Genomic DNA, 10,532 nt, shown 5'->3' with positions numbered 1-10,532 from the left:
TACATATATTTATTAGTTTCAGGTTGGCCATTCTTGTATTTTGCTCGTTTGTGTTGTTGTGTTTGCACATCTCTGTTGCTTGTGGGGCTCGCACACAAGAATTTCACTCGCATGTGCTGTGCCAGTGTGCCTGCACATGTGATGTGACAATAAAAGTGATTTGATTTGATTTGATTTGATGATCATTTCCATATTTGAAGATCACCTCTTCCCTAAAAAAAAGAAATCTACTGCCAAGGTTCTTCCCGTGGTGCGTTAGAGCCGAGGATGATGAAGACGCAGAAGCTAAAGCAATTTCTGAAACACGTTTAGAAGAATTTAAAATTAATATATTTCCAATACTGGAGAAAAAAATCATCATCTGGCATTAGTGTCAGCGCACTCATTCACTGTAAAAAATCAAACTTGCTTACAGTCATTTCTTTCACAATTCAACAATAAAAGCTGAGTTGCCCCATAAACTCAAATACATTAAGGGTTTCAACTAATCCTTTAACGTTTTGGAGCAAAAGTTGGTCTCAGATGAACTTTATTGCTGGCAAAATGAATGAATTCAAGTTTTACATGAGTTGAAGCTGTTGGCGCCTTTCTGTGCCTGAGCACGCATGCGCATGTCATATTTTTGGATACTACGGGGTCTAAGATGCACTTTTGCAAGGACTGAAAGCCACCTGGCCGTCTGCCTTAATGCGAACACGAGGCTTTTTACGCCAGGAGCTGGATGCAGCTAAGGTGTTCATCTCAACTTTCTGAAGGCAAGTACTGTTTCTTTTAATGTGCATTTATATGTGTTTACTACCTCATTTAAGATCCCCCCTAGACTGTTTTACTCAATCGTGCTGCTTGAATGCCCTCGTGAGCAACTTTAATGTTTTCCATCATGAAATAGTGCTTTAAAGTTTTCGTATAAAAATCGCCATGTCACAAAATAATGTAAATCCGACAAGCATCCCTTCCAAACAGGCGCGCTCATGTCTGACAAGCCTCCACGACACCCCCTACGTGTATTTCATGTAGGGGGTGTTCGCCATACCACCGAACGAAAGAAACCCGACAAAATAAGCTAGCTCGCTCATGGCAAACCCCCCACCGCTTTTTAAAATAAATAAATAATTTCGGGGGCCCCCGCTGCCATGTTGTTTAATTTGTTCAAATCATATTTAGCCAAAAAAATGTGGTTTAGTTTCTGTGTGAACGGGGTGGTGGAGTCCTCCACCGAGAACACTCACGTTAACTTTATCGAGTGGGGGAAAAAAAGTTAGCTTGTTTATATTATGCTAACATAGCTGTGTCGCTAGCGGTCACGTAGCACATCATTATATACCAGCTAGCCCAACTTCAGTAACCCTACAAACGTCACTGCTGTTTAGTTTCCGGTCTTCATTTATGCTGGAAGTGATAACAGCTGTAGGGTTTAATTTGTTTCCAAAACCCCGCAGTCAGGACATGCTATATTGTATTTAGATAGAAGCTAGCGAGCTAACTCCCTGCTAACTTCTAACTCCGTTAAATGTCATAAATTTCGTTTTCATGGGTGCCTGGATGTTAAACTCAATTGTTACACCTGGTAGAACAGAACGCTGATCATTTTATTAAAGATGAAAGACTTTAGACAGTTTTTCAACTCTCAGTAATGCCATAGTGATCGTTTGACATGTGAACCTGCAGCGGAGTTTAGGTCCAGACATGGCTAGTGACGTCAGACTGAACAACCGGATTGAACGAGGAGGACCCAGAATCCAGCCCTGTGTGAAGCTGAAGAGGCTGAAAATTACAGGTTATCTGTGGAAGCCTGCATCAAGAAGGTGGTGACACTTGTCATTAAAAATGCCAGTTCACCTTCCTCTACGGAAAAAGTTGATGCCATCACCCAACGGCTGTTCATAAAACTCTGGCCTAGACTTAAAAAGATCAAAGTTGATAATGTGATGTTCATCAGTGATATGGTTTACAGCTCTTTAATACAGAAATGGAAAGAGCCAGATGTCATACTGACATTCATGGAATTAGACCATGAATATGCAGATGATATAATTGTAAAGGTTTTCAAGGAGCATGCCATCACTGTATTGGAAAGTGAACATTTCATGACAAGCTTCTTTCTCTGTGCGGGTCATGCTGTATGGATCGCAGGCAGAAAATACTTGGTTACTGTTATGTAAGACCCTAAAAGTAGATTCTGTTCATCTGGACGCAGCATTTTCAGTTTCAATTTATTTAACATCTAATCGAGTCATTTTAAAAACCCTTGACCGGTCGAGGCAGATGGCCGTTCCTCACTGAGCCTGGTTCTGCCGGAGTTTTCTCCCTGTTAAAAGGAAGTTTTTACTCCCCACCGTCGCCTAGTGCTTGCTCAGAGGGAAATGTCAAATTATTGGGGTTTTGTTTTGTGCCATCTAATACACAACTTATCGTATTGGGCACTCTAAATGTATTTTTAATCAATAAAAAGATCCAAAAAAGATTATATTGTGAATTCTGCGTGTTTTCATTGTCACACAAATGTATACATTTTCAGCTTAGACTGAACGTGTTTGTTTGTCATTCCTTTCAAATCAAAGATTTTAGTAGCAACTATTGTATTAAAACATTGCACAGGCGTTTTACTCTGATTACACAAACTTCATGTAGGAGTAGGTCACAGATAAGAGGTACTAATTTGTAAATTTGACCTCTGACCTCACAGAGATCAAATGTGACAGGATATTTGTACTGTAATTTTCAGACCATAAGGCGCACTCAAAATCCTTTAATTTTCTCAAAAACTGACAGTGCACCTTATAATCCGGTGCGCCTTATGTATGAATTCTGGTTGTGCTTATTGACCTGGAACCGATTTTATGTGCTACACGGTGCTCAAAAATCTGTCAAAAATTGTTTTAATACGACTTTGGATCTCGTGATCATTGCGCTAGCCGTAGGTCAGCCGTACCTAGAGATGATCATTTCCATATTTGAAGATCACCTCTTCCCTAAAAAAAAAGAAATCTACTGCCAAGGTTCTTCTCGTGGTGCGTTAGAGCCGAGGATGATGAAGACGCAGAAGCTAAAGCAATTTCTGAAACACGTTTAGAAGAATTTAAAAGTAATATATTTCCAATACTGGAGAAAAAATCATCATCTGGCATTAGTGTCAGCACACTCATTCAGTGTAAAAAATCAAACTTGCTTACAGTCATTTCTTTCACAATTCAACAATAAAAGCTGAGTTGCCCCATAAACTCAAATACATTAAGGGTTTCAACTAATCCTTTAACGTTTTGGAGCAAAAGTTGGTCTCAGATGAACTTTATTGCTGGCAAAATGAATGAATAGACTACTTGCACTAGGGCATGTGACGTATTTCCGTTTCCAAATAGTACCGCTTGTGCGTTTCCGGTACGTTTGCTTATCTATCGGTAGCTATGCTAATGTCGCTTCAGAATGAGTATAAAAAGGAAAGTATTTAAAACAGAACATTTTCAAAAACAGGAGAAGAAATACTCCGAGCATTGCTGTGTCCCACTTTGTTCAGCTTCAGCCAAATTTAACGGCATACTAAGTTTTCATGCCTTTCCGACCCATTCCGACTTGAGAAGACAATGGCTGGTAAATATACGCCGGGATCATTTCACGATTACCTCTCACACCAGGGTCTGCTGCAGACACTTTGCCAGTGATCAACTCATAGAGCCAACAACCCTCGATGGTCGAAGGCGGCTTATTAAAGGTGCTGTACCAACACTTTTTGAGTGGAATGGCTATAAAGTTGAACCACCGCGGCGTAGTGTTTGGGAGAGAACGGAGCGACGCCCTGAACTAGTTCCTCCTGACAATCAAGAAGAGCACAGTCTTACAAGAGATCATGACTACTGCTCAGTCCCTGAGCCATCTGCATTGGACATATCTGCATCAGCTGCAGAAGACCTGTCCAAAGACGTGGAGACTCTGAGGAAGGAAATACAGGAGTTACGTGTCCAGCGAGAATTTGGGTTACAGCGTTTTGCTGGCTCCGACACTGACATCCGATTCTATACCAGGTACATCTAAGTTCTATTCAAGCTAACTGTTTAAAATATACCAAGGTCACCATCAGTTAAATTTCGAAAGTTTTTCCAGTCTTAATGAAAACAAAATAGAAATTTACTTTTTCTCTGCTGATTGTATGTTTTATGTAGATGCTTTAGTATTTAAACAATATCCTAATGCTACAGGTAAAATACAACACCAAATACTCTTAATCAGACTATTTTATACAGCATTCCATTAGCATATTTGTCACAGTTCACATTATTTTTATGTCAGTGTGTAATGTTAATTAATGATTGACATGATGTATGTCTCTCTCGTGAATAGATTTCCAAGCTATGATCATTTGATGGCATTCTGGGTTTTGATTGAGCCTTGCATCTATAAAATGATCCGGGTTTCAAGAGCCAAGTCAGCTGCCAATCGGAACGAAGAAGTGTTGACACCTGCACGCACATCAACAGTAGGTTATGGGTTTGTTGGTAGTTAGAACTAGAGGTGTAATGTTATTGTATTTATGTACAATAACATTACTTTATGTACAGTAGCATACATACACAGGTGTATGTATGCTAGACTCAGTATCCTTTACATACATACACCTGTGCACTACAGCACCTCATTGTTTACCCCATGGTACAGTATGGTATGCCTAACCATTACAAAACATTTAGCCAAGAAAAGCATAATTTTACTAGTTCATGGCTTAAGGAGTAACATTTTCCCTTTTGTTTTCACCTTCCAGAGGCAGCTGCTACAGCCAATTGACGAGTTTTTTCTTTTCCTGGTTTTCCTGTCAGTTGGTTTGAAGGAGAGGGACCTGGCACACCGATTTAACATACACCAGTCCACAGTGAGCCGCATTATTGCAACATGGACAAATTTTCTTGCCACTGCACTGGGGTCTCAGTGCATCTGGCTTACACGTGAAGAAGTGCAAGCTTACCTCCCTGAGGAATTCAAAGATTTCTCAGACACCCAGATGATCCTTGACTGTACAGAGCTGAGGTGTCAGACACCATCCTCACCACTTCTCCAAAGTGAAATGTACTCTTCGTACAAATCCCACTGTACGATGAAAGCCCTGGTTGGCATAGCTCCACATGGTCCAGTGACATTCATCTCTAATCTGTATGCTGGTTCGGTTAGTGACAAGGAACTATTCAAACAATCAGGCATTGCTGAGAAGTTGACTGAAGACATGGCAGTGATGGTAGATAAGGGCTTCCTAATCACTGATTGTTGTAAATGCAAAGTGTACTGCCCACCTTTTCTATCTAAGCAGAAGCAGATGCCAGCATACCAGGTTAAGGAGACGCAGGCCATAGCCAGACTCAGGGTACATGTGGAGCGAGTCATTAGGAGGATCAAACAGAACAAACTTTTTGATAGCATCATTACCATGTCACATGTTTATAATATCAACCAACTGTTTGCAGTGGCATGTATGCTGTCAAATTACCAGAACACAGCATTAGTTAAAAAATGGGTTAAGTGAGACAAGATGGATTTTTCCCAAGACACCAGTGCCAGTACAAGTAACTTATGGAAAATGACCTGCAGCTGAGGCCACTACAGTTGAATTTCTTCCTTCTCAGCTGACAATACTTGATTACAGAACTGGTACTTGAGTGCTGATAGTTGAGTTTGTTATTGATAATTCAAATTCATTGCAAATGTTTAATGTTAATAATACTGTTTAATTATATTACTATTATTACTATTCAGATTCAACAAAACTATTTATCAAAATTATAAAGTAAATCACTAAATCGTTTTAAAACCATAAGTGACATTGAACTTTTGTAACATCAAAAATACCATTTGTCATTTTCTACAGTTCAGTTGTGTTATTGTCTAAATGTATATCAGTATGCTAGGCATGGAGTTTTAAATACTTACCATGTAAATAAGTTCTGCACAAATTCAATGTTTTAATGTGTGTTTTTAAAAATTTAATTGATGCCATTGCTTAAATAACAGTTTATTGATGTCACATAAAAGTAACATGTAACAACAAAAGAATTCATGAAATATATTGAAAATAAAACATCAGTTATTTTGTTCCAGCCAGCCTGAAGGATCTGTTTTTCTTTTTGCTATGTTTTCACTGTTCATTTTTTCAAACACAGGTATCTTGGCATATATATGTAAAAAAAGAAATAGTCTGCCTTTTCTCTGATTGCATTGTGCACATCTATATCCATGTATATTCTTTGCACTAGGTAGTCCTCTTGTGCCCACACAACAAAGTCACACCACTGCATCCCACTGATGAGCAGTTGTCCTTGCACTTGCCAGTAATATGCGTGGCTCTTTTTTAGTTTAGGGGTACCACATTCCATCTGCACATATTTGCAGTCAATAAAGTTTTGTACATTGGGACATTTGAATTCGACGAAGCCAAACTGGGGGTATTCATTGGGGTCAAAAACAACACCATCAGGAGATGCAGCAAGCCAGGGGGCAATGGGGTGAATGACCAGACCACAGGGTGAGTAGTTAACATTCATTAGCCTACTATACTCTGCTGCTATTGCAGGCTCCATCTCAGTTCCTCTCCTCATGTCTGCTGTCTGCCTTGTTCCCTTCAATATACGCTCTGCTAGTGACTCGGCCGAGCTCTGGCCTCTGACGTGACACACCTCCCGAAACCTAGAGGCAGTCACTCTGGGCCTGCGGAGCTGATGCCACTCAGACGAAGAGCTTTGCTCACGTGTAGCTTCCTCTATTTTGTGAGCCATTTCCAGAGTTACAGACAAGCTTTTCAGATGCAGAAGCTCTTCTTCTGAGCACACAAACACACAATCTGATGGCAAGATGTCATACCCCTCCAGAGGCAAGTGCGGTGTTGGTGGTGCATCGCGGTGTAGTGTGATGTACCGGGTTGTCAAAACCGGCTGCTGATATGACAGAACACTGCCCTCCTGCACCAGCCCAAAGGCACTTTCCACAAGGGGCTTGTCAGGTCTCATGTTCATTGTGGTCACAAGTGGCCTGTCCTCAATATTAAATTTTGCATATGCCTCCGTTATTCTGAACAAGCAGGGATCTGGTAACGGACCCACCATGCCTCTGTAGAAGCCACTCCTAAAGAAAACATCAATGACAATAATGTAAGGGAGAAGGTTGTTATACTGAACAACAACTAAACGAAAAACTAAAAGGTGTAAAACAGTGGTGCATAAGTTAGAGACTGGGATGTATATGTACATGACTGAGTTAGCCGTCTTCAGAAAGTGTAATGTTGTATGTAAATTAATACCTATTCTGACACATGTATGTATGAAAAAAATAGCAACATACATTTGTAACACATGAAACCAAATTTTACAAATGTAATTACCGTACTCCAGTCTGGGCCATCCTATTTGGTACTGGCTTAGTGAAGATCATGGAGTTGATGGGTCCTGGCCTCACACCCTAACAGAAGACACATTTACTATGGATGGTGTTGCTGTTCATATGTAAACATGGACTAATTCAAAAACTTTAACCTCATTTAAATTACCACTGTCCGTGGCTTGTGCCATTGCTGTTCAGATTCCGTGCAGCTATGCACAGGGGGGACAACCGGCACTCTGAGTTGTGAGTAGTGTGCTGTTTGGAAGAGCAATGCCACTGTGTGATTGCACATAACAGCGCCTGCCACACAGGAGCACTGGCTATGTGTCAGTATCACCGGCGATGAATCCAGAAGCTTAATCTAAGAAGAAAGAACGAAAATTAAAAATGTAACATCTTCATGGAAGAGCCGAACAGGAACATAGTTCAGTGTAGAGCTGGGCGATATGAGATTTTTTCATATCACGATATGTTTTTTTCATTTCAGGCGATAACGATATCTATCACGATATAAGCCAAATAACTATATTTGTAAGATTTAAATGTGCCGTTGCTCACAAGTAAAATGTGAAATAATCAGCAGCTTGTTTTTATTTAAATATTTATTTCCCATAATAAGTTCAACAGGGTAGATGTACTTAAGGAACATGAGACTTTTTCAGATAAATAAAGGCAAATATTGCAAACTACACAAAAGGCAGCCACTAAAGCGTTTAAGTTTCAAAATAGAACAAACAAAACAGACTAAATTGTCAATTCCACTTAGAAACAAAATATTAATTCTAAAAATAAATCTTAGTTTGTTTTACAGAAGAACAGACAAAACTGACTAACTTTTGTCAATATCAAATAAACTGAGAACTAAAAGGAAATTCTCAATCTCTCCTTGTTGTATAGCTGAGCTTTTCAAACAGTTTTAACAGTTACTTTAGTCTGACAAAAGCCGAATGACGAATTAGCGCTTCCAGTCAGAGACTGAGGCTACGTCCACACGTACACGGGTATCTTTGAAAACGGAGATTTTCCGTTTTCGTTTTAAAAAATAATCCCGTCCACACATAAAGGCAGAAATGAAGGAAAACGCTGCTATGAACATGCCAAAGCAGCAGGTGGCGCTAGATTCCTAACCGTGCCGAAATGTTGGCCAATCAGAAGTCTAGAAGCCTCGGTGGGAAAAAGTAAACAAAGCTGGGGCATAGAAGCAGAACCGAGTCGTATGTGTGGAGCAGTGGCGTGTCTAGAAAATTTTTGTTGGGGGGGCCAGGTAGGGGCACAGATTTGGAGAAGGGTGGCAGATTTAATTGGCAGATAATGTTTAAAAAAAAAATTCTACCAACCCTTAACCATAATTCAATAATCCTATAAACCTAATAACCAAATGCACTTTTAACTCTTATTAGAATGAGATTTTAACCACTACGGTGCAAAGTTTTTAGATACTGCGTTGATAAAGTACAAGAGATACAATCAGTGCTTTGTCAGTGTTTACTCAGCATTCAAGGACATCAATATTTGCATAGTATTTTTACTGACATATAGTGCACATATGTTTTGGGCAAAAACATTTTTGAAAATTAAAATACGAACATTTGTAACAAACAATTGACAAATTAGCCAATGCCAATGCAAAACTTTATCTGCCTGTTAAAAAAAGAAGATAATCTTCTCACAAACTGGTGTTTGATTTTGAAACAGGAAAAAAGTGGGGAAACAAATGAAAAGACTAACATTTGAATAAAACCTGAAAGCAAGTAAATACTTTCTATGCTGCCTTATGGTAAACTTTGGTAATATTGATAAAGAACAACACTGGCTGATGATGAAATACAGTCAGCTGGCATGGTGACACTGCCAGTATTAACCTGCAGGGCTGGACTGGGACAAAAAAATTGGGCATTTTTACTACAGACCGACCCACCAGGTAGTAAAGCCATAAAGACTTTGAATGAAAACAAATGCTGTTGTGACAGTGATGTACAGTCTTGTTGGTATATGTATGATTTCTATACATTTTACGTCAGATAAAAACTTTGGTTGTAAGATTTAGATAATTATTTAATAAAAACTAGGTATTTTAAATGAGAATAAGAAAGAAAAGTATTTCTTTGTGCCCACCTTTCCCTGTTAATGCCCTACCTGGCCCCCTGGCAAAACTTTGCTAGACCCGCCCCTGCACAGTTACCAGCTGTCAGCTACATAAAAAAGGATCCTGGTGTTATTTATCTCTCAGAAACAGTTGATAACTTCAACTCATTCATGTCACCTAAAAGGTAAACCTGTTTCTCCATCACCTGTTCAGCTCTGATGGTTCAGTAAGGACATCTCCTGGTTTCATCTTCATGTTTCCCTCTCACCACATATCTAAACAGACATCATGACCAGCAGCTTTACAGCTGTGGCTCCAGCAAACATCAGCTGATACTAGAAATTAATATTAAATACATTCTAACAACAGCTGATCAAGCTTAAACGTGCTGCTGTTGTTTAGCGCAATATCTGCTGGTTTCCTCTTTCTGGCGCAAAGTGGGCGATAAACAAACAAGAGAGAAAAGCCGATCAGCTGATCATTGATCAGTTTCATGATTGAAGTAGCAACAGGAGAGGGAGGGGGAGAGAATGAGAGAAGAAGAGGCAGCTGTGCAGCATAAAGACAGAATAACTCCAGCTTTGTGTCTTTTTTCCATTCTAGCTAAAGTCCGGGACAAACTGCGTCTCTTCTCAGCTCAATACGAAACGTGTAATATTTTCTCTGAATGAGGGACCATTCCATTTTTTTAAGGAGCCGTTGGCAACTCTACTAACCTTATGAATAAAATAAAGTTCACTATCAGTAACATCATAGCACCCACCCAGCTGTATAAAAACTCCGTCAAGCTGGCTAGAACGCAGTATGAGTTATTGCAACTGACAGTAAAAAGTCAGCAACATGAAAATAAACTCCACCTAAACTTGGTTTATATCTGACCCAGATAGACTGCAGGTCATAACTTCTTACCTGAAGTTCAGTTCACCTGACACTCGGACTGGCGGCTGCTTCGGGTCTCTCCTCCTGCCTCCCCTTCCCTCATCCACCTGTTGCCTCTGTGGAAGCCCCGTCATAGCCACCACCAAACAACGGAGTTATTTCTACACATCGACCTGCATCTGGCCAATCCACCACCTCTCATTGTTCATGCCAT

General features: G+C 39.9%; 2 protein-coding genes across 2 annotated transcripts; one reads left to right on the top strand and one right to left on the bottom strand.

Moving 5' to 3' along the window:
• The first annotated feature begins 3,325 nt into the window (after nt 1-3,325).
• Nucleotides 3,326-5,622, top strand: LOC308384832 (uncharacterized protein). Its single transcript, XM_080863463.1, has 3 exons — nt 3,326-4,019; nt 4,336-4,471; nt 4,754-5,622. Exons 1-3 carry the CDS (start codon nt 3,424-3,426, stop codon nt 5,504-5,506), a joined length of 1,485 nt encoding a protein of 494 aa, XP_080719589.1. The 5' UTR covers nt 3,326-3,423; the 3' UTR covers nt 5,507-5,622.
• Nucleotides 5,623-6,023: 401 nt separating this feature from the next.
• Nucleotides 6,024-7,736, bottom strand: LOC308384834 (uncharacterized protein). Its single transcript, XM_080863465.1, has 3 exons — nt 7,520-7,736; nt 7,355-7,431; nt 6,024-7,098 (listed from the first exon to the last, which is right to left on the bottom strand). The coding sequence occupies exons 1-3, from the start codon at nt 7,643-7,645 to the stop codon at nt 6,123-6,125; spliced, it is 1,179 nt and encodes a 392-aa protein (XP_080719591.1). The 5' UTR covers nt 7,646-7,736; the 3' UTR covers nt 6,024-6,122.
• Nucleotides 7,737-10,532: the final 2,796 nt, after the last annotated feature.

This window comes from Rhamphochromis sp. 'chilingali' (assembly GCF_963969265.1).
Source record: "Rhamphochromis sp. 'chilingali' genome assembly, chromosome: 17".
In the NCBI taxonomy this organism is placed as follows: Eukaryota; Metazoa; Chordata; class Actinopteri; order Cichliformes; family Cichlidae; genus Rhamphochromis; species Rhamphochromis sp. 'chilingali'.
The sequence above is the reverse complement of the archived record's forward strand: the minus strand, read 5'-3'. Positions and strand labels throughout refer to the sequence as shown.

What these genes read in the sequence shown, in the direction of transcription:
- LOC308384832 (XM_080863463.1), top strand. Translation starts at nt 3,424, where the DNA reads ATGAGTATAAAAAGGAAAGTATTTAAAACAGAACATTTTCAAAAACAG. An exon ending in GACATCCGATTCTATACCAG is followed by an intron (nt 4,020 to 4,335) that starts GTACATCTAAGT and finishes TCTCGTGAATAG; the next exon opens with ATTTCCAAGCTATGATCATT. An exon ending in CACCTGCACGCACATCAACA is followed by an intron (nt 4,472 to 4,753) that starts GTAGGTTATGGG and finishes TTCACCTTCCAG; the next exon opens with AGGCAGCTGCTACAGCCAAT.
- LOC308384834 (XM_080863465.1), bottom strand. Translation starts at nt 7,645, where the DNA reads ATGTGCAATCACACAGTGGCATTGCTCTTCCAAACAGCACACTACTCA. An exon ending in GGCACAAGCCACGGACAGTG is followed by an intron (nt 7,432 to 7,519) that starts GTAATTTAAATG and finishes GTCTTCTGTTAG; the next exon opens with GGTGTGAGGCCAGGACCCAT. An exon ending in ATGGCCCAGACTGGAGTACG is followed by an intron (nt 7,099 to 7,354) that starts GTAATTACATTT and finishes TGTTTTCTTTAG; the next exon opens with GAGTGGCTTCTACAGAGGCA.